At 40.4% G+C, this 24,101-nt stretch overlaps 1 protein-coding gene across 1 annotated transcript; it reads left to right on the forward strand.

Moving 5' to 3' along the window:
* Positions 1-1,900: 1,900 nt before the first annotated feature.
* LOC130183766 (solute carrier family 2, facilitated glucose transporter member 1-like) lies at positions 1,901-23,310 on the forward strand. The gene is made up of 11 exons (XM_056399441.1): positions 1,901-2,574; positions 2,898-3,033; positions 9,772-9,873; positions 10,815-10,975; positions 11,810-12,050; positions 12,207-12,369; positions 12,835-13,022; positions 13,921-14,025; positions 14,124-14,222; positions 15,761-15,964; positions 16,935-23,310. The coding sequence occupies exons 2-11, from the start codon at positions 3,022-3,024 to the stop codon at positions 17,250-17,252; spliced, it is 1,593 nt and encodes a 530-aa protein (XP_056255416.1). The 5' UTR covers positions 1,901-2,574; positions 2,898-3,021; the 3' UTR covers positions 17,253-23,310.
* Positions 23,311-24,101: the final 791 nt, after the last annotated feature.

Consider the following 24,101-nt stretch of genomic DNA (forward strand, 5'->3'; position numbering starts at 1 on the left):
ATTACCGATTCTCCAGCTATCGTTTGCCAAATTGGATCGTTTCATTGTCTGCAGTCGAGATGTGCCGAACTCCATTTGGTAAAGCGATGTTTTTTTAATATATCGTCTGTTATTCTCAAACTTGTCCTCGAAAAGGAAAATGCAAGGTCCCTCACTAGTCAGTGAACTCATCTGGTAAATTCGGCACACAACTCATTTATCGATACCTTGTTAAAGTGAGCAAATTGGACATTTTAGTCTTCATTTCTATATCCACTACCTTGATAATCCACTGTCCTGCCGCTGTGTGTAGTGCAGAGCTGCAACGATGAGTCTATTAATCAGTCATGAATCGACTGAAAGAAAAATATTACTAACTTTAACTTTTTTGATAATAAGTTAATCATTTCAGTCATTCCCGAGCAAAAAAGTGAGAAATAGCCAAATATTTTCTGGTTCCAGCTTCTTGAATGTGAAACGTTGCAGCTTTTCTTGTTTTCTATCACTGTAAAATGAATTAAACAAAAAAGAATCAGCAGATCAATCAAAATAAAAATGATAATTTGGTGCACATGGTGTTGGTTCTCTGCAGGTCTCCAGCAGCTGAAGATGTCTGATCTGATCAAGGTGAAAATCAAAAACTACAGGACGGCTCCACGTGATGCAGACGCACAACTTCTTCCAGGTCTATCTAGGTAAACAAGACAACCTGCCTCACAATTTACTTGACTGTCATATATGCAGTTCTCAAGGTCATCTTACCTCTAATGTAGAATCGGTCTGTTTGTTCCCTTGTGTCAGACCAACACTGGGCCGTTTCTTTGTTTCCTCTCAGGCTGAGACCATCCAACCTAAATTTTAATAATGATGTAACAAGATCAAAGTAAAGGGATAAAATCAAGGATGGGTTGGATTTTTCCTCATTTAGAGTTTACATGTCAAAAATATGTCAAGGAAAATGGCTAACACACTGTAAATACTCTACATACATAAAGGAGAAGTTAATGACAATCAAGTCAGTCTATTTAAATTGCGTAGAAATAGAACAAGGTCCTTCATTCAGATGAGGAAAAATTAAAAAAAAAACTTAAAGTGAAACAAACATGGAGAAACTTCAACAGTGGAGGGCTCTCTCTTCATGTCTGCAGTACATGTCACATATAGATATAAGTAGCAGTGGTAAAATCACAATATGGAGAAACAGAATGGAAACAAATGAAGTACAAACAGATATTGATTTCTTCACTCATTTGGATAAAAAAAAAAAAACATTAAAAAAAAAAAAATTTGAAATCACAAATTTGTCATTATGACACCAGTTACAAATCAAAACGGGACAAACACATAAGAGTAGAAGTTGAGAAAACAATGTCACCACGAGCCCCAATTAGTAAATAGATAGATAGATAGATACTTTATTCATACCCTAGGGGAAATTCAATAGTAGTTTTTCCGGAGCTTTTGATCATATCACATGATCTTTATTAGCAGATGGGGTTCGCTTACTTTTCTGATCATCGTCTTGTCGACACTGGACCTAAAAAGTAAAAGTGAAAGCTCATTCTTGACCTTGGGAACAAGTTGTGAGTTGTGAAAACAATCTCACCACAGGGTCCAGTTAGTGGCTGTTCTGGAGCTTTTACTCACTGTAGTTTAGCTCTTTATGTTTGCCTTTATTGCTGGGAAACAGTTTGATATAAATGTTTCTGTTTGAGCTTGGTTGAACTTTTTCAGTTGCAGTGATTTTATAAAGTCATTCAGGCAGAACAGATATATGCTAATTTCATTGCATCATTTTACACAAAGCTCTCTGACGCACAATCAGCTGACTTTTGTTATTGTCTGTGTGTCACGAGCAAATCATGAGACAGGGACCTGCAGTGTGTGTGTGTGTGTGTGTGTTGTGTAATGTGATATCTGATATCTGGGTTTAGTTCATATTTAGCTGGACAGTTGCCCTGTGTGGTGTCTGTTACAAACTGAAAATATCATCGTTTCTACAACTTGAGCATCATCTGAGCTGAACCGCATGACCCGTTGCCCCAGTAACGGGAGGCGTTGCATCAGCAACCGCAGCATCAGCAGCAGCATCAGTCACCCAGCGGCTCCTGTCAAGGTCGCCAGCGAGAGGCATCATGGGAAGCTGAGGAGGACACCAGAGAGAGAGAGAGAGGAAGGGAGGGGAGGGGGCCGCTCACAGTCATCCCCTAGCGACCCTCAGCAACCCCCCTCCGCGCGTGCGCCAGCGTTTTTGTCAACTGATCTGACCAACTAACCGAATAACGGCTGCAACCATAATAGGACATGGACGCCGCCTCGCCTCACGGGATGCGGTGATGATGCACAAGAGTCACGGATTTCGGCACGTAAACGCGGAGGGGCGGGGCCACATCACGGCATCGCAGCATTCCAGTTTTTCATAGGTTGATGGAGTAGACGGGATTTTCATATATAAAAACAACTGCGTGCGGTACGTGCGGCTCCGCTCTCAGCTGGTGTATAAGACGAGTTACAGGAGAAAAGGAGGAGGCACTGCCGCAAACACCGACTGCTGCAGCTCACCGAGGGTCTCCTTTGTCCTGGGAGTCACGACAGGTAAGTCCCAGTTTATTATCCGGGTTGTGATGCAAGGATTTGAGGTTTTTTTTTGGGACACGCCGGGGTGGGAAAAATCTACTGCCTGTTCCAGTTTGACCGAGATTACAGACGGAGAAAGAGCTTAATCGACAAAAATGAACATCTACTTATTTCATTTACTTCATAGCTTCAAACGTGTTCACCAAAATGCATGTTATTGATTACTGGATTTTGGTTTTCTGATGGGAAAGTGAGGAAGGGTAAGCGGCCGTGCCCTGCATGGCGGAGCCGGCTGGTACCACGGACAGCGCCTATATTGAGGTTTGTTCCTTTTCCTGCAGCTCTCAGCGCCGGCGGGCGGGGCCTGCGAAGCTTTTAACCACCACCTGAAGATATCAGCTCCTTTCTGCGGCTCCCATTTGGAGTAACAATCTACCCGGTGATCATCCAGCTTAATTTCAGAAGATGGAGGGACAGGCAAGTAATTCATTTCTTACCTCACAGTTTTTTTGTTGTGACCCACATTTCCTGTTATTTAAAAAGGGAAATGTAACCGTGGATCATCTTTACAAGAGTTGGCTTGAGTAGTGATCTCTGAGTAATGCATGTGTAGTGAGTGTTTCTATATAAAGTCAGTGTCTGAGCGGAGCAGTGTGGGCGGCATGAGCCTGTATGGATGCCATAATAGCTCCATGAGTCACCCATGAGCACTGCAGATGTGTGTTAAGTGCCAGAGAAACATCATGTACTCTGCATGTTTGTGATGGTTTTCAGTGCTTGATTGTCAATGTTGTGCATGTAGGTCTGAGAGAGAGAGAGAGAGAACATGCCACCTGTGTTTGACTCATGTTCCTTCTGTAGATGTGTGAGGACCAAATGAGACTTAACGATTTTCTACTCCTAATTTCTTCCCGCTATTTGGATCATGATCATTATAATGACCATCATGTTTGTTTTTGGATGAGGATCATGTGAAATGTAGATGAAATGATCCCAAATTTAGACATTTTAATTGGCTACAATGGAGTTTAGTACAAGAAAAATGTCAGCAATACAAAGTATACACAGATCTTTGTTGAGGCAGTTTCCAATTTCTTCAACTGCCGTGGAAAACAGAAAATAAAGCAGCTCTAAGACCTTTATGCTCCTGAGGAATCACACTCATCTTTGCTTTTAGTTCCCTGCCACATGTTCGCATCCCTCCTCCAGGGTTTGCTTAATGGACCTGTAGGAAATGAGGAAAATCATTAACCGGCAAAGTAGATGAAGCGGGTGGAGCAAAGCAGGGACAACAGAAAATTAAATTATGGTCAGTTTTTTCCAGAATACAGGTAAACATCTGGAATCCATCACCACAGACTTATGGCATTAATAGTGGCCCAAAGAGTTTATCACAAGATAAGCAACAAACATTCTTAAAATAAATTAAATCAATTCTACATTTAAGCTCTCGGTCAGTGATTATCAGTGTCCAAACAAAGTCCCTTCGATGTAGAATAATGAGGTTTTTATTGTTTTGGCCTTGTTTACCCTTTAAAAAACAGGAGAAAAAAGAGTTAAATTTCCAAAGAAAATCAGTAAAACAAGCTTTTATTAGTTTAGCTTTACTTATGTTTGACTCAACAACTGCTGATTGTGTTTTTACTGCTCAGCTGATTCACCAGTAAAGTCTGTTCAGCAATCAGGGAAAAAGTTGTGCACCAAAAAAACAAAACACCCTGCGTTTGGGGTGAAACTCACAACACAAGGTCAAATTCAGTGGTGAACAAACTCAGCAAGATGACCTTGAATTGTGTGTGTGCGTGTGTGTGTGCGTGTGCGTGTGTGTGTGTGTGTGTGTGTGTGTGTGTGTGTGTGTGTGTGTGTGTGTGTGTGTGTGTTTCCTCACAAGCTCACAAGTTTAGTAGCTTAGGTATTTGCGTTGCTCATGTCTGGGTGTGTACAGTAGTGTCCCTGAAGGACGTCCTGGCCGCTCGTGCAAGATATTTACCAGCTTATCAATATGCAGCCGCTAATGTTATTGAATGAATCAACAAAACAGATCAATACATTTACCCTTCTTCCTAAAGCTTCACTCCAGAGTTGAGTTGATTGGCACGTTAAAGAGAAATGGCCGGCTCAGTGCAGATGTAGGTCAGATGTATATTCGTGTGTGTGTTGCTGTATAGGAGCAAGCGGGCTGCTCATGTTAATGAGACCCTGGTGCGTGCATGTGAGTGCTTCGGCTACTTTCAGCCTGTGTCAATAAAACTGTCACCTCCAGGGCGTTGCCATGGAGACGAAGGAAGGAGGGAGGGGGGCAATGGAGCGATGGGGACACTCTCGGATGGATGGAGAGAGGCTGAGAGCTTCAGGCGGACAAAAGTAAACATTGTCTTTTAAAATGAGGGAAGACGGAAGATGTTCCAAGATAAAGTCTGAGTGTGGAGTTTGAGAGAGACGATGAGATGAGTCACAGCCGTCACAGCCGTCATCTGATCGTTACATACAGTAGTTTCACCTGTGACACCCGCAAGTGTGTGACTGTGTTTCTGGTGTTTCCATGTGCACGCAGCAAAATAGTCTCGTATGTTTTGTCAAATCCGAGCTTTAAAGCAGGTTGGATTTGTTTTGTGAGGGCACATGCTGGCATTATGACACAGGTTGCCATAGTAACGCAGCATCTGTTCAGCAAATCTGCATACTGCAACAGGCTACTGACACAGAAGTTTGCTGCTTATTCAGTGGGTTTTCTTGGAGGTTGATTGTATATTATGCCTTATGAAATATTCTCAGATGGTATTCTTAGATTTATTAATATTTTTATCCTGTTTCTTCTCTTCTTTAAACAATAATTGACATAAAATCTTTGTCATGTGTGGATCAATAAGAGTAAAATGAAATCCAGTCAGAAGAGTCAGATTGATCTGAATTATGCAAAAAAAAAACACACAAAAAGAATATATCAAATATAAAAAAAATATCCAACATCCTTAAGATTTGTTGGCAAAATGCAGATTTATAAATTAAACTGGGAACTAAGAGCTAAGACAAACATAAGCTTGTGTGATAACATTTTTCGCAACAGGATTTTCAGTCCTATATGTCAAAGTGTAACTAAAGAGCAGCTGTATGTGTTTGACCTACAAAGACTTCTTATTGATTATTATCTGATACGTTTTGGGTGTGGTCATGTGACCAATGATTTCTACTGAGTCACTGTGACTTGACAGAAAAAGAAAAAAAAAAAAACAGAGAAAGACACAGTTGACGAGGGAGACAGTGAGAAAGAGGAAGGTGAACTTCAGGGAGAATATAGCAGGAGGTGTGTGTGTGTGTGTGTGTGTGTGTGTGTGTGTGTGTGTGTGTGTGTGTGTGTGTGTGTGTGTGTGTGTGGTATAAGGGTACCATGAGGCACCACAATGATTTTCACTTTGGTCTGACGCCGTGCTCGGGGCTCTTGTCTTTCTGTCTCAGTTAATTAACTTTTAATTTAAGTGATGGTGATGATTTCAGACAGATGATGAAGGATCAGTTCCTTCTTGTCTGAAAGGTTGAAGCCACAAATATTAAGATGTTGCCCATAGAAACTCATTCAAAAGCATAACTCTATTGTTAGGTAATGTTGTAAAACTGGTCATACTTCAGTACTGATCACGTGTTTTTTTTTTACCTTAATGACAAAACATTGTCTGTAAAAGCAGCAAACTCTTTGACATTGACTTTTATGAATTCATGAGTAGCAGTTAAAGGGAAAATCCACAGATTTTCCACATGAAGTTCAGTTCAGTCATTATGAGGAGTAGCTTGCTCCTGTGTCTGTGAACACACTTGTATTATGTCTCCTTAGATCATGATCATTTCAGTTTGGGCTTAGAGACAACAAGGCTGCAACACTGAGCCTGCATCACAGACTGGTTGATAAAAGACATGAGCATCTGCCAGGCAGTGGAGGTCTAAAGAAACATGTTATTGATTGTTGCATTATGGAATTTTTTTAGGATGTAAAACCTTGATCTTTGGACCCATACTCAGGATTAAAACTGAGGATAAAGCTCTGCTGCATTGATTTATTTTAAATGTGTCACTTGCAATCTCCAGACTTTGTGGACATGTAATACTAAATTCATTGAGTCAAACTTCAATACTGAAACTAAGCAATTTGTTAATTTGTTTTTCACATGTCCTTATTCTGACAAGACAAAAATATATCACATAGTCCTGGATAAAGACCACATTTCTGTTTTCCAGTACACATTTGTAGGAACTACACATAAACGTAAGTTAAATAATCATAATCATCAATTCTTTCACCTGTGTTATGACTTTAGTATTATAATATGATCACAGACTATCATGATAATATTGATAATATTCTTCATAGTTTCATTGTATTTCAGTTGCACCATACATCAGTACTGACCTGGTTCCATATGCTCTAAGAGTGACTTCCACTACAGCAGCAATGTTACTATTATGTCTAAAATGTGTTCAATATTGCATTATTATATATATTTTCAAAATCCCATTCAAACTTACAGATGGGAAAAATCTGTGGCCTGTGGCTTATAATTTAACATCTGTTCCATTTAGAGGATCCAGCAGATGCAGGATCATGGTGGAAGACATTGGCTTTTAAAATATAATATTGTAAATATTTAAAAAGAAAAGAAAAGGAGAAAAAAAAGGCAAAAAATAATGAAGCCTCTAAAGAAAAAAGTCCATCTTATACTTCTCATTTTAAACACTGAGAAACACAACAAGTGCAGCAGAATCCTCGTCCGACCGTTTGCAGACACACCCTCAGAGAAGCAGAGGCTTTCAGTCAGTGTGGGTCCATCAGATTATTGACTGCTCCTAAATGTCACCTAAATCCTCAGGGAATGTATGCAAACTAAAAAGAGCAGATTTCATTAACCTTGAAAGCTGGAAAGGCTGAAAAAACATCCTGGTTTACAGAGGTTTGACTGAGTGAGTGAACGATTCTTAAACTGGAATAAAAAAGACTTTTGACAGCAAAGAAGATGGAAACTGTTCAGCACAGATGCAGGACTAGATAGACGTTTGCTTAAAGAAAGACCTTGAAGGTTGAAACGTGGCCTCATTACATTTTTGTGAGCTTGCAATATTCAATGTGCCGACTACCTCTATTGCCTGAGAAACGATTCTTCACAAGTTTACAGTACGTCGATGCAGAAACCACAAGTCACTCTGAATAGGAAGTGAAATGGAGTTCCTGTAATATGATTTCAAGGACAACAAAACCATATAAAAGATGGCTGCATAAAGGCAGATAGAAGGATTAATAAATGGATAAAAATAATGCAGTTTAATGACATTCCCTCCTCTGTATTTTGTATCTTTACATGTTTATTAATTCATTTAAAGAATGTTTTACATGTCAAATTAAATCTGGCATTAGACTGACATTGAATTTCGGTCACCTGACGTCACAACCTACATTCAGCTACATATCAATAAGTTTGTGGATACTTAGCGTCTTGTTTTCAAAAAGCAGACTGAAAGTCAAACGCTGTTTAAACCAATTAGAGCTGCAGGAGAGACGCTCAGCTTCTCCGTAATGAAGCCATTGGAGGTTTTATTCTATATAAGATCTATCTTGCTACCAATTCCTTCATTTTCTAACCTCTTCATCCTGTTCAGGGTCATGTGGAGTGGAGTCTATACCAGCATGCAATGGGTGGTACATGGAATTCACTATGGATGAGTCACCAGTCTATCACAGGGCATCATGGGTAAAATTAGTCAGTAAAAGCCAAAGTTCATTAATCACCTCTTAATTGATCCCACATTAGAGATTCAGGTCATGCCGGGTCACAGCAGTAGAAACTAGGCCACTGTGTCTTTGCTTCTGCTGATCTTTGTGTTTCAGCTCACATTCAGTGATAAAGAGACTCGCTGCTGACGAGGCAGAATGTTGCTGCTGTTATCTGAGACGGTATAGAGACCTGGCTGGGCCTCAGGTGATCCACTGCCCTTGGTACAACAATAACAACAGAGCGAGGTCAGGCAATATTAGCATAGACTGCATTTCTCAGGCAGGAATCGAGGGGCGCTGGTTACAGAGGACCAATCAGACGAGGAGATAGAAACATGCACAGGAAATGATATAAAGGTCAAAGCGGATTATTCAGAAGAGGGATCTGAAACTGCTGCGTGTGTCTGCTGAGAATCTTCGGAGGATTACATTTTTATGTTGTGGTGTTTAGTTGAAGCTGATGGTCAGAACATAGGTACCGTTTCAGACCTTAGATCAGCAACTTTTGATCTGACCTTGGTACTGTAAGCATGGAGGTCAGATGTCACGGTCATTGTGTGCTAAAAATATTTATTCAACACCAGAAATAAAGAAACAGGGTGGACAGGGTGACCTTTCTTTTGGAACTTTCACCTTAATTTTCTTCTTTACAAACATCTCAGAAAATTCCCATGAAAGCCTCAAACTGAACCAATGCGCAAAGAGGTCAGTCATGACACAACAAAGAGGCGTCTTTACATGTGAAAATAATGGATGAGGTCGAGAGTACGAAGGTCAACGCTTGTGGTCACTGTGACATCACAGGACAATACAGTGTCACTGCTTCAGTCGATGTGTAATCAGCTTATGTATTGAATTTCACCTGCATTTAGCTGATTTATGATCAGGGAAGAAAAACAGTCGTTAACAGATTTGATCACAGAGATGCTGCTCTGCTGTACCCAACTGAGACTGTTTAATTCAATTGTCTGTTTCTATAGAAGAAAAATTCAATTTTTTTAATTCAATTTGCAAAATGTTGTGTGTGTGTGTTTTAAAAGTTTTATTTGTGATTGTTTCACATGATATTTAGTTGTTAACTTGCAGAGATATTTAAATGTATGACATAAATCGCATTGAGAGATGTAACAGTAGCCGTGTCAGTAATGATGTGGGGCGTATTTATGTGTATTCTGAGCATGAGTTCACTGTTTGACACTTGATATTGTTTATGTGTTTGTGCGTCACTGCATCACTGACCTGTCTGCCGCCAGCATCGTGGTTTTATTGCATCTGTCTGCTGGCGGCAGTGATTTAAAATCCTATTACGAGCTCAGATTTTATATTTGTTTTGCTTTTCTCTCTTTGTCTCCTTAACTCCACCCGCCCTTTCCACATTCATCTCCATTTCCTGTTTGCTTTCTCCCTTCTTCTTCTCCTTGTCTTCCTCCTGTCCGTTCTTTTCTGTATCACTCCAGGAAAAGCAAGTCACAGGTTATCTCCTGTTCTCCATGGGCACCGCCGTCATCGGCTCTCTGCAGTTTGGTTACAACACAGGAGTCATCAATGCTCCCGAGCAGGTATGTGACAGCAGTGTGTGTGTGTGTGTGTGTGTGTGTGTGAACCAAAACAAACCTCAGAGAAAAGAAAGAAGGAGATCTGCTGTAGGTGAGTCAGCTCTCTCTGGATGGAGAACTGACAGTTTGAATTTGTCTCTTATCTCTTGATCCCTATGTGACAGTTTGCACAGAAACAACCACGCTTTACACCAAGATTTGATCTGGGCTGTCTACATGTCTCAGTCAGTTCAGATAGGAGAGTCATCTCTGCTGTAGGACTATTAACTTCTTAACCCTGTGCAGATTTATTTTGGGATATTTTAGTACAAAGAAGGTGGAGCTTTTCACGCCTACCTTGACTTAGTTAAGAAAGAAAAAAGACCACAACTAGCTTATTTTGTTACACTTACACAGTGTCAAAATCAGTGACAACAGGATCACAACAATGTAATTTATTGTTCACTGGAATACTGGATACCAGATACCAAATATATTTTGGGAAATTTGATACCCTCTACCTGGGATTTGCCTATTGTAGCATAAAGCTAAGCGAAGCAGGGGGAAACAGCTAGTGTACAACAACTCTAAAGCTCACTAATTAGCAGGTCCTAGCTTGTTTGTTTTAAGCTTTTCAAGCACAGAACTGGGAAAACGAAAATATGTGTATGTAGGGGAGTTACATGCTGCAGTATTTTCTTGACAAGCTATAGAGAGAGCCACACTTGCTGTTTCCCGCCTCTTTTAGTCTATATGCTAAGCTAAGTAAAATAGCTTCTGGCTGCAGCTCTGTATTTAACGCAGACATGGATCTTCTCAACTAAACCTCAGACAGAAAGCAAAAGTATATTTGTATTTAACTACTGAAAATATTCCAATATTATTCATCAATTGCTTTAAATAGAGTTCCTGCTTCTACTCTTCCCTTCATTTACATGTATCTCCCCATCTGCCCCTGCTTTCAGAGACTGCGTTCCTTCTTCAACAACACCTGGGTGGAGCGCTATGGTGTGCCCATCAGCCCGGGGGTCTGCACCATGGTCTGGAGCGTGGCGGTCGCCATCTTTAGTGTGGGCGGTATGGTGGGCTCCTTCAGTGTGGGTGTCATGGCAAACCGATTTGGCAGGTAGGATGGGACATTTTTTGGGTAGAGCCAGCTGACATGCAAACTTATGACTCAGGGAAACAAATCTACTCATTTGAATCATAATGTCTGTATAATACATAGGTCAAAGTTATGGGATGTGTCTTAATCCCCAGCTATTTTTTTTGGACATAATCAACATCAGGACAGAAGCCCAATTCTTTACTCTGAGTGTTTTTCTTTTTCCCTTTTAATGGCTCTGTGTATTTCCTGTGTGGTTCAGCTGAGCCATCACAAGCCATTACCCTTAATGGAGTTTATGAAAAGAGTGTATCTTGAGACCACTGCTCGGCTCTAATGTTCCCTGGAGTTGTTCCTTCATTTCTCTATTTGCCTTGTTTTAGCCTTCATCTCAGACCACAGAGACTGATGTTGTTTTTTTCCCACAATTCTTTGCACATTTGAAATTTGAATGAAATTGACAAAAAAATTTAGATTTCTAGATTTAGACATTTATGTTCATATCAGATTAACCAAACAATATATATTTTGGTGATTAGTTATCTATAGCTGTGTTGGAAGGCACAGTTTTTAACTTTGGCTGTTTCCCTGTGTTTTACTTTTTATGCCAAGCTAAGCTAACCGCCTCCTGGTTGTAGCTCCATACTCAACACACAGATGTGAGACTGGTAAATCTAAAACAGTCATTCAAAAACACTGTGGATGTGAATCGACCTTTGGTCTGCCGACTGTCCTTTTATAGATGGTTTCACCAAACCCGCCTTGCCTCTTGTTGTTGACGTTTTGGTTCTGTTGTATTAAGAAAACAAAAATCCACATTGTCATCTTCCTCCTCCTTCTCCGCCTCCTCCTCAGACGTCGCTCCATGTTCCTGGTGAACTCTCTGGCGGTCATCGGTGGCCTCCTCATGGGCTTCTCCACCATCTGCTCCTCCTATGAGATGGTGATCGCCGGCCGCCTGGTCATCGGCCTCTTCTGCGGTCTCTTTACCGGCCTGACTCCCATGTATGTGGGTGAGGTGTCACCCACTCCCCTCAGAGGAGCTTTCGGCACACTGCACCAGCTCGGTGTGGTGGTGGGCATCCTGATCGCTCAGGTCAGCGCCAGGCTTCCAAACAAAGCTCAGATTTAACAAGATTTACTTGACATGATCAAACAGTATTATGTTTTTGATAGAGCTGGTAATTGTATTTAACTTTTTAGTGAGTGTTGTTGTAAATAAGACCCTGCTGTTTTGATCTCTGGTGTTTAGGTCTTTGGTCTGGAGGCTCTGCTGGGCTCTGACAAGCTGTGGCCCCTGCTGTTGGCCCTCACTGTGGCCCCTGCTGTGCTGCAGTGCATCCTGCTGCCCTTCTGTCCCGAGAGCCCCCGCTTCCTGCTCATCAACCTCAAAAAGGAGGAACAGGCACGCAAAGGTACACACCGATACTGCTACAGTACTACTGCTACTATCATCTGGCGATGATACTGATGACTTCACCGATGATACTACTGATTCTACCGATGGCAGATCAATGAGAAAGCGAGAGGGAGCAACAGATACAGAGGGGTGAGATGAGAAGAGTCAGGATGATGTTTAAGCGTGGAGAGAAGAGTTCTTGAACAGACAGAAGGTTTTGGCATCTGTTCAACACACAGCCTGTCGACTCTGAGGCACTGACCCATTTCTCCTTCGCACCTCTCGTCTGACACTAACACAAACAATCACAAGGTTCAGGCTGCGCGGTTAAAGCTGCAGCTGGATGATGATGATGTCTTGATTATCAGAACAGTGTCACATCTGCTGAAGAGTTACGCAAACTCATAGTTTCTGTGAGGCTTTAAAACAAACCTTGTAAAACTCTGAACTCTGAAGTGACATGTTCTGTTTCTGCTGACAGCGCTGGTGCGTCTGCGCGGCAGTGAGGACGTGAGTAAAGACCTGCAGGAGATGAAGGAGGAGAGCGCCAAGATGGCCATGGAGAAGAAGGTGACCATCCTTGAGCTCTTCCGCTCGTCGGCGTATCGACAGCCCCTTCTCATCGCCGTCATGCTGCAGCTCTCCCAACAGCTGTCAGGGATCAATGCTGTGAGTCAGCAACAGGCAGCATGCTCACACACACACACACACACACACACACACACACACACACACACCACACACACACACACACACACACACACACACACACACACACACACATGCTCGTACACACAAGTTTATTATTTATTGTTTGGATCTTACCTTGTGTTGCATGTGAAAACTAGAATTACCGCCTCGTGGTTGTATCCCTCCACTACTTTTAGATTACATTCCTGTATATCCAGAGTCATGCAGTGTATAGTCTTTTGTAGTTTGTACTTTTATAGTGTTTTGAGAGGTCACACTGACCTTGACCTTTGACCTTTCTCTACCAAAGAGATTTGAAGGGACTCCCTTGAGGAGTTTTCAAGATGTTGCGTTCACAAAGGCCAAAATCCTGTTTTTTGAGGTAACCGTGACCTTGACCTTTGACGCAAAGGTGAAAGCCTTTAGCCACCAAAATCTTAATCTTCTAATCAGTTCTAAACAGGTCGACATTGAGTCCAGGTGAATGTTTTTTCCAAATTTGATTAAATTCCCTGAATTCGTGACAGAGATATTGTGTTCACAAGGCCAAAACTGTGTTTTGTGAGGTCACTGTAACCTTTGACCTTTGACCTTTGATCACCACAATCTAATTAATTTATCCTTGAGTCCAAGTGAGTATTTGTGCCAAATTTAAAGAAGTTCCTTCAAGCTATTACAACCAGAAAACCACATGGCTCTGGCTCTTGCCGGCGTAAATGCAGAAAAACACACACAATATAATCATGTACACTACATATAACAGTTAAAGCAATAATCGCACTTTATTAGGATAGAATGAATGTTTGTTTATATTATTACAAGATATTTAATAAGTGATCCCTCGTTTCCTTTTTGTCCATCCTCTCTGCCCCATCAGGTGTTCTACTACTCCACAGGGATCTTTGACTCGGCCGGTGTGAAGCAGCCCATCTACGCCACCATCGGAGCCGGCATCGTCAACACCATCTTCACCATTGTTTCTGTGAGTGCTCCGTCACTGTTCACCTTTGTTCCCGCGTGTGTTTGTTGTGTGCATTCAGCAGCGCATCACTCTCTGTCCTTTCTCTGTCCGTCCTCCAGCTCTTCCTGGTGGAGAAGGCAGGACGAAGGTCTCTGCACCTCCTGGGATTGGGAGGGATGGCGATCAGCGCTGTGCTCATGACCGTCTCCCTCCTGCTGGTGAGTTTGGGTGCTGTCACGAGGGTTGAGGAGGGAATGGTCTGCGGTGCCAGCCTAGGGTTTTTTCATTGAAATCATACAACTATGCGCACATAATATATAAACAAATACCATTTATTCTGTAATAGGACTTTGGTTTCAGCTACTTTGGAATGGCAAAATATGACTGAAACAATTAGCATATCATCAGTTATTGAAGAATAAAGGACAGTGTGTGCAGGATCACAGTAACATGGTGTTGCATCACATTTATTAGATCAGAATAATCCCCTTGTATCAGCTTTATGGACAATTTTGGGCTTAAGACTAGAAATAAGACTAGATGAAAGGCTTGTGTTTGGTGACCTCCAGTGGTGCCACCTTGCTACAGTGATGTACAGCACTGTGTAAAGGTTTTAGGCACTAAAAGTAAAGTGAGGATGCTTTCAAAAATAGTTTTTGCATTATGAATCTGGGACCGATCAGATGCCTCCTGATGGTACTGAGTGATGGAAAAGAATCTAAATCTAAATTGTCTAAATCTTTTCCACAGTACTTTTTACAAATAAAAAAATCCACAAACTTCCACTGCAAACATAGTAGTTCACCAGAACTGTGCTCAGCTTTAAACTTGCTCATCAAGCATCTGTAGCCATGGCGACACTGCGGGAGAACTGTGACCACAGTAAATGTATTCAGTAGGAATATGGTTACACTTTTAACCATATGAACAATTAATTAATTAAGTTCTCTTTTTACTTACTTTAATGTCCAAATTCTGCAGAAGAATTTCTGAAAGCTCAGGTAAAGCTACAGTATTGATTGTTTTGGCCACAAATGAAGTTGAACGTGTCAGCAAACAGAAGCCTATTAACACATCCAGCAGACACAAAGCAGCATTCACTTTCAGTTGGAGCTGTGTTTAGCTCCGCTTTGGTCTCCACCAGCTCCTCAGGGAAATTTGTGGCTCTATAGCTGCTAAATTCTCCACTTTGTTCACCAGCGAGTCGCTGACTTTGTCCGTCTGTCACTTGTTGATGGGCAGTCGTGTAGTGTCAGAGCTTTTCTCTGAAAACAGCTGCTGGAAATGAGAATACAGGCCATCAAACCAAAGCAATGAGCCAAAAGAAGGTAAAACCATCTCGAACTACAGTCAGGCGATAATTCTCAATGGGTTCATTAGTACGAGTGACACTTTTCACACATTACACATTATCATGTGACCCAACATTCCTATAAAACAACTGAAACTCAGAATTATGACCTTTTGCCAGAACTTTGCGATTGATCTTAAAACTCTGGATCTCATCTTCCATAGTGTTCATCGCCTGCCCAACAAAGTAATACATAAAAACATCCTGTGTTGTATGCAGTACATCGAATAAATGTATTTTTGCTACAAGGTGCTACTGGCTCACATCATTAGATGTAGAGGGCACCGTACTCATTGTATGACTACAGCATGTTGTGAGTAAAGGTTAAGAATGACCTCAGAAAGTCAGAATTGTGACTATTCAACATTTCCTGTGTGTTGTGTCTCTCTCCCTCTGTCTGAGCAGAAGCACATTCCTGCTATGAGCATTGTGGCCATCATGGCTGTCATGATGTTTGTTGCCATGTTTGAACTGGGACCAGGTCCAATCCCGTGGTTCATTGTGGCCGAGCTGTTCTCCCAGGGGCCCCGCCCGGCGGCCATGGCTGTGGCCGGCTGCTGCAATTGGACGGCCAACTTCCTCGTTGGAATAAGCTTCCCCAAACTAGAGGTAAGGGAGGGGCAGTCGCCCGGGTTTGGACGAGTTAGGACCTGGTTTGGGTTTAGTTTTGACTGTTATCTTCTCTTCTTTTGCTTCTTTTACTTCTTTTATATAAAATCTTTAAATCAGACCATTTTAGATGTTTCTCTAGTTGTGTTTTTTATTTCCTTCTGTCCCTCTTTCTCTTTTCTTTTGTCTTTCACACTGGTGGAAAAAGTTTTCAGATCCTTTACTTAAGTTAAAGTACCAGTTCTAGAATGTAAAAATACTGCATTCAAAAATCTACTGAAGTAAAAGTATCAGAGGGGAAAGATAAAATGTCGTCTCTGATGATGTCTGCCTCTGTCTGACATTATTAGATTGTCAATAACGATGCATCGGTGCTTCAGCAGCATTTTGTTTGTTTCTATTCAGTTCACCTACTGTAGTCTGGTAAATCTTACTCCAGGGGTCCGGCCCCTCCAGAGAGTCACAAGATAAATCTGTGGTGATTTAATGGAAGTTCTGTTTTTAAAGATTTCACCTCTTTTCTCTAAGCTCTGATTCTTGTGAAAAAGTGGATCAGATTTTGTGTGAAAAGTCTGTTTTAACGAGAAAAATGCTTTTTATTAAAGGGTCAAAAGCCAAAAAGGTTTTGATTCACTGCATCTCATCTGAAAAGTAACTATAGCCCTTAAAATATATGTAATACAGTAAAAAGTAGAATACTTCCCTCTGTATTGTAGTGGAGTAGAGGTATACAGTAGAAGGAAATGGAAATACTCGTGTAAAGTACAACTACTATACAACTGCTGCAATAGTAGAGTAAATGTACTTAGTTACTTTCCACCACTTGTCTTTTACTTTTTCTTTGTATCTATTTCCTGTTTCACTGCCTTCTATCCTTCTTCAAGATCATTTAACATTTATAACATGAGAACTCTGAAGATGTAAAATCAATAATCTACAGAACCCTGACCATCTTCTCTTCCCTCCCCAGGAGCTGTGCGGGCCGTGGGTCTTCCTCATCTTCACCGCCTTCCTCATCATCTTTTTCATCTTCACCTTCATTAAAGTCCCGGAGACAAAGGGCAAGACCTTCGATGAGATCGCCCGCAGCTTCGGCGGCGCCCAGCCTCCCACTTCCTCGTCCATGGAGGACCCTCCCGCCAGCGCCAGCGCCGCCACAACAGTTCCCGCCTCTCCGGTGAAGGAGAAAGTCCCGCTGGTGGAGGGGCCGACAGTGACCCCGCCCCCCGTTGCTGAAAGCACACCTCTGGAGGAGAAATCAAAGCCGGCGGCACAGGAGAGCGTGTAGGATGTAGTTTTAATGGGTGAAGGAGGTTATAAATGAAGGAAGATTTCAAAACGCTGTAAATTGTTCATTATCACACCTCGGGAACACTAGAAACTACAGTACAAAACTTTCTGATAGATCTACTGACAGCATTATCAATTTATAGGCTTCTACCTTTTAAAAAGTCATGCTCTCTGCTTTCACTCCTTGGACTTTTCTTCTTATTCCTTCTTTTAAATCCTCCCTCCTTAACTGTGAAAGGGAAGCAGTCAAATGTACAACACCACAGGTTCAATCTACGGTACATTCCTAGGAATTCAGCCACACTCATTAGAAAGGGTGAGTCTTTCTCGAGACAGCTGTGTGTCTAGTCGGGACGACACACTTTTCCAGCACAGCACCACCGGCCGTGTTCATGGAAACTGGTACTAACAGGTGTGAGGTAGACGTCCAGGTGTAATGTCCTTCATTACAGACTAGAGGCAAAGTGTGTTGATAACGACGCAGCCTTTGTGCTGGTGTTTCCAGACACGTCGAGCGATGATGATGCACAGTTTTGTTTTTTAATTCACGTATTCCTGTGTTTAAAGTTCCCACAGGTGTTATAGTGGATATTGTAGTGCAATATAACTTTGTAGCTGTAGTTTCATCTAGTAATATGTGATTATGTTGGATCTGTTCATTCCTGTCATGTTTTAGGAAGTTTTCTCAAATCACAGGTCAAAGAAGGGATTTTTTTTTTTTTAATTCATGTTCTGCCTTTTAGCTGTTGATTATGAGCGGACTAATCAGAGAGCGTTTGAGAAATGCCAAAGTACTGAACTTTGATTAGCACCCAGAGAACAGATGTGACCTCACATCTGTTTCTTCTGGTTGTTGAATTCATCGTGTAGGATTAGCAGCAGCCGCAAGCCATGCCTACTTTATTAGTTTGTTAGCTCTGAAAGCCAGTTTGGTGGTTAAATCTGTAATTCACAAGTATTTAACTTTATTTAGTTGGATCACTCGTGTTGACAACCGCTGATCGTGGTGTTGTTCTCCTTTTCCTTGGATTCTCAGTGGAAGTTGGTGTAGAGTTCTGTATTTTATTCCAAAAAAACAAAATTTCCTCTTCACCCAGAGGAAAAAGTGGCAAAATCATGACGTTGGCTATAATTAATTTTAGACTTGCTAATGACTGTGGCATGTAGTCAAAAACACTAGCCGCATTTCCATTAACCTGCTTAATGCGCAATTTGAGATTGCAAACTAAAAGACAAGTCATGAAAACGTGAATTTAAAAAAAAACCTTGTAAAAAATTTATACAGTCACATGAAGTGGTTTTTTTAGACTAAATAGAAACACTTTTTCTGCATTTAGGTCACTGTAGATGACGTGAGTAGTCACATGACATCCAACAACATCGCAGACTATTATCTCCCAAATATCCCAGATATAAGGGGTTTGCCTTTCCGTCATTGCGTGCACCAGATGCCCTTGTCGCCTTCGATTAAATACTACAATCATCCCAACAATTAGCAGATGCTGGAAATCCGTCATCGTGTTTAATTGGAACGATATCACAGGAGAAAACTCAGCTTCATTCACATAACATCTCTCAGTGGAAACATAGACGATTTGCAATTGTTTTGCTTCTCTATTTTGCGCAAAACTGTGATGGAAACGCGGCTGCTGTTGGCTTGAGTTGTTTTACACTTGTAGATCACAGTAGGGTAACGTGCAATGTATATTTTTTTGTTGAAGAGAAAACTATGAGTATTTATTTACCTTAGAAATTGATTTTTGTATGAAGTATATATAATAAACTAAAGTTAACTTAGAATCATGATGCTTTCCAGACTAGCCTCGAGGTATGAAAAGTTGAAGGAGTCTGCAGTGAGCTTCGCCTGCAGTGGCGGAGTCAAACCTACATTACTTGAACTGCAGCTCAGAGATTTAGATGAAGCGGCAGAGAGAGTCTCACACTGTAAATCTCATTTGTTACTCTCTACTTAGACGCACTTTGATAATTAGATGAGCAGCAAAACGAGCATTAAAGCCACAATCACTGATGTAGAAGTCATCTTGCACAACAGCGCTTTATATCAAATTAACTTTCAAATAATAATTCAAAACTGTATTCACCTGAGCTATCGCTTTTATCTGGCCAAGCTGATATTAGAATAGATAAGAGTTGTATCAAATGTGCAATCAAGGTAGAATCTTCAGCGTAAACAATGTAGGAGTTCATAATGGGCAGAGAAGTGCTAATACTGTATAAACAACAGGTAAACAACATTTTAGCAGGGGAGCAGGTGTCTTCAATGGTTCCTGTTTGGTTAAAATAACTAATCAGGTTCATTAATTATTTTTTCAAAAATGTCAAAACTGTCTGCTCTGACTACTCAATTGTGCTGATCTCTATGAAAATCAGAGAATATTATTTGGAATCTATGTACTATGAGTTTCACATGTGAGTGTCGCTCCAAATGTATGACTACTCTGACTGACTGAGCAACACTACAGTGCGGAGCTTAAGAATGCTAGCTGTTCTGTCCATGTTTTTCGGGGCTGAAGCCCAGTGAAAAAGACAAAACCTTACAATATAAGATGCTTATATGAATATGAAACCTGGCATTCCTGCTAACAAATAAATGCTATGTTATGTAGCCAGTTGTCCTAGCTATAGATTAGTTATACCTGTTTAGCTAGCTAGCCAGTATCTATGTATCATCTGACATTCTGGGTGGTCAAGAGTGAAAGAAAACATTTAAAATATTTTTCTTTCATTCTTTGTCAAGACTTCCTTGTTTATTTCTTATCTGATGGCTAAGCTGGCAATCTTATTCTTCAAAAAGTGTGGTTCTTTCAATGGCTCACAAAGGGATCACTTTGAGAACAGAGGTTACAAATAAGTAACCACTAGGTTATTAATTCCACCCAATGAATTATAGAGCTTATTATTTTATGTAACGAAAATTGATTATTGCCTCTACAGATCTGAGCTGACAAGTCAAAGTTAATCATTTTTCCTGACAATGTGGACGTACAGTAAATTATACCATTTTGGGACAACTCTCAGATACATGTGTTGTTGCATGTGTTTCAGAATGACATGTTGTTTTGACCCAACACAAAGAATGTGTTCGAACACTTTTAAAGAAATCTGTTGTATGACTTGTAAAGCCTAAACACACTGAATGTGACTTGTGGCACGCCATTACAGTGAGTAACATATGTGTATTATTGCATAGCCTCCTAAATAGTCAGCTTTAAATCCTGCCAATTCCATGCACCACTAGTTCCTAAATAATAAAATCTAAAATGGTGCTGTAAACCGTATATTCTAACATGGAAACGCATATTTACATGATGATAAAATTAACAATGTTTCCTTCTTCATACACCACAAAAACATCATTGTTTTTGTGTTTGTCGGTGCTCTGACAAACCGACCGTTTCCATTGTGTTTCTGGCTTTATCTGTCAGGTCCAGACGCCGTCCACGTCGTGCCGCTTTGTCTGAAAAAGTCAGCCATTTGTAGCATTGTACCTTTACAGATTTATGTATTACCAACATTGTATAGTATGTGTGGTGTATAAATGTATGACACAAAGTATATTTTCTATATTCTGTCGTGATCTTGTGAATTCTTGTAGTTGGAAAAAGCTATTTTCACCCATGCTGCACTTGAAGAACATATTTATTTATTTATGTATTATTGATCCTTTGGCTTGACTAGAAAAAATATTTATCTTGACAAGTAACATGAAACATGAAAATACGACCCTTTCTGACATTTTTCACTTGCTTTGGGAACTACAAGCCTGTAAGCCTGATGTGATGTGGGAGGTCTTGTTAAGATGCATATTTGGTCGATTATGGTCGGAGTCATGGCTTCGTTGTGTATTGCTGTATTTGATAGTGATGTACTGTGTTTGCACTGAAGGAGGCGTGTGGTGCACTCCCCTCATGGTAGTGTTTGGTGTTGTATTCGACCTCTCCTGTAACGGTCCAGCTTCTGTCTGTGGCTACACCCACACTGCTCCTTCAATATGGCACTAACACTGAACTTTGCCCAAACTCAGTCTAATATGGATACAAATACCTCCAAGATTCATGCTCATCACTGTCCCTTTTGACAGAGGATAAAAGTGAAAAAATAAATTGAGAATTGTGTTGAAAGTAGAGTATGAAGTGCTTAAAACATTTGACAGGAAGCCTAAATGTTCCTTTTGATGATGAATTTTGGTGCAGGCCTGTGGCCGATGCTGGGGTGTGGTCTAACCTACAACTTGTTTTCTTTGGTTCAAACCATTGTGGAGAAAATAATGCGATTTGTTGGAAGGTAAATCAGCTTTACAGTAGAATCAGGGATTGCAAATTGAACTAATACACTCACCTGCAGCTTTGTTGTATGCTACAATAGAGATTTGGTAATGTGTCAAACAGATAAGATATTTTTGCAGTTTGGACAAGTTGAAACAATCAGAAAAATCCCAAATTTTTTCGTTGTGTTTTACTGAACTAATAAAGTAAATAATCCAGAGTTCAGGCAAATTATTTGATGTGACTGCAGCCTAAGAGACATCTGTCTGACTGCAGCACGTCACAAAATATGTGAAAGGATGTGAAACAAATATATGGACCCAGGTGCACACTGCTCTTAACCATAGCCGCCTACTTTATGCACATGTACCGACTCAAAACCGTCCCCTCACTGTACAGTGATAGGAGACTATAAGTATTCATTTGTAAATATCTATTTTTTAAAAGAGCACTATTTCTATGTTGACTTGCACGGTCATAGGTCGTGTTTGGTTTATTTTTTCTTTTGGGGTGCACACATTGATTGTGTAGACAAGAGGAATAGACTGTGTTCCGCTACTGTCCTTCCTCTCATGTCTTCCTCATAAATCACAGCCATGTATTATTATTTTTTGTCTGTTTGCCTGATCAGATTACACTCAGAGCTGTTTGTGGTTGAGTTTTGTAACGGTTTTTGGCAGCCATATTATTGTTCTTTTCTGAATTCTTTGTCTTTAATAATGTTGCCATAGCGACTGCTGCCAACATTCTAAAACTCAGTTGCTTTTGAGTCATGTTACCTAGCAACAGTCAGGGAGTAAAATTCCAAACTTATATTTTTACAAGCTAATTTTTAACACAACAGCAGTCGATGTTTTCACCTTCAACTCAACAGAGAATTCAAATATAAATCTACGACTAAAAACAGCACCTTCTAAAACTGAATTTGTGCTGCTGATGAAATCTGCAAAATGTCCAAACCAGTGTATATGAAACCAGTGGCTCTGAAATTAATCATATAGTGTCACAGACTCTAATGTAACTGGAAGAAAAATGTCTCTTCAGCATGCTGTAGCTGCTGTGATCCTTGTTTTGTCTGTGTTTCTATGGGTTGTTTGGTCCTAACCTGTGTCTTATTGCTGTGTAAATAAATGTACTGACTGTATGTTTGGGTATCACGTACTGTAAGTCTGCTGTTTGTGCCTCTCTGCACCTCACACATACATATACTGTTATTCAATATGTGTGTGTTTGTGAGAAAGTTTCCTTTTGCCTCTGTAGATGAGATGAAGTCTCTGAAAACACTCCCTCAATCACTCATTCATTCAAAATTCCTTTTTACAGTAACACATTGTAGGATTTAAAACCTAAAGTGACATAAAACAATGTGTACATTTTACATGTAGGATTTGGACACTCGGATTAAACGGCAGATAGTGAATGTAGTGCAGTGAAGAGTGCTTTCAGACACATACAACCATCATTTATATGCTTTTCTATGTGGCAGCCAAAAACTAAGATAAGCCTGAGTCAGCTGGTATTTATGTGATGTTTTGGCATTTTGAAGGTACTGTTGATCAGTTTGGGGTGATTAACTGTAACTATGACTTCTGTAATGTGAGGGAAACCATTGAACACATGACTTCAAGGGAAAATATTCAGGCTTTTCAACATGGTCTTGTCAATGTGCTAGACCAGTGATGCACCCCGACTGTTTTTGTTTCACTTGTGTTTGTACTGTACATACCAGATATGATGTTGTTAAATAAAATATTCATCATGTAACAAGAATTTCTGTCTAAGATCTTTTTTCAATCTGAATTTAAGTTAAAGAAATTGAAGAAACAGCAGGCACCTTGGGAAACATCATTGACCACATAGCAATTAACTACAAATGTAATGGCATTATATTAAAATTAAAGGTGACACTCTCTAATAAGGGAACCTTAATTAGTTGTAACTAATGATTTTGTTAATTCCTAATAAGTCATTGACTAATGCTTTTTGAGTTGTAAGGCTGTAGAAAATACCTTTGAGTGGGCTTTAATCTTTATATTTGGTAATACTGCTGCTATAAATATTGGTGAGCCATTAATAAATGCTTCGTAAGTGAGTGGCCATACAGTCTAATTCAAGGGACTTCATTTTCATTTTCCACCAGGATTATTTTAACTTGGGTTTGGAGACTATTTTTTTGCCTTACAAACTGGGGTCAGGGGTTTGAGAGAGAAGGATGCTTGTATCTAACAAAACATGTTATCATCTTGCATTATGGGAAGTGTAGGATCTGGTGTTTTTGGAGTTTGTCCCATGCTAGGAAGTAAAAGTCAGAATATCTTGCTGAACCAATTTTGAGCATCCCGTGTGTTCATGTAATTAAGATTTTTGTACAATCTCACAGTCTTTTTGGGCATAAGGTAAATGATAAAACTCAAACTGAAGGTTATAACATCAGTAACAAAGCAATATTGATTGAGGCACATGTCCACTCCAGGACTGTATCTCTTTTATCCCTGAAATCTGATGTGTTGCATTATCTCACACTTGACTAGCAACAAATATGACAATTCTTTGAAGATATT

Source organism: Seriola aureovittata, chromosome 16, assembly GCF_021018895.1.
Source record: "Seriola aureovittata isolate HTS-2021-v1 ecotype China chromosome 16, ASM2101889v1, whole genome shotgun sequence".
Taxonomy (NCBI): domain Eukaryota; kingdom Metazoa; phylum Chordata; class Actinopteri; order Carangiformes; family Carangidae; genus Seriola; species Seriola aureovittata.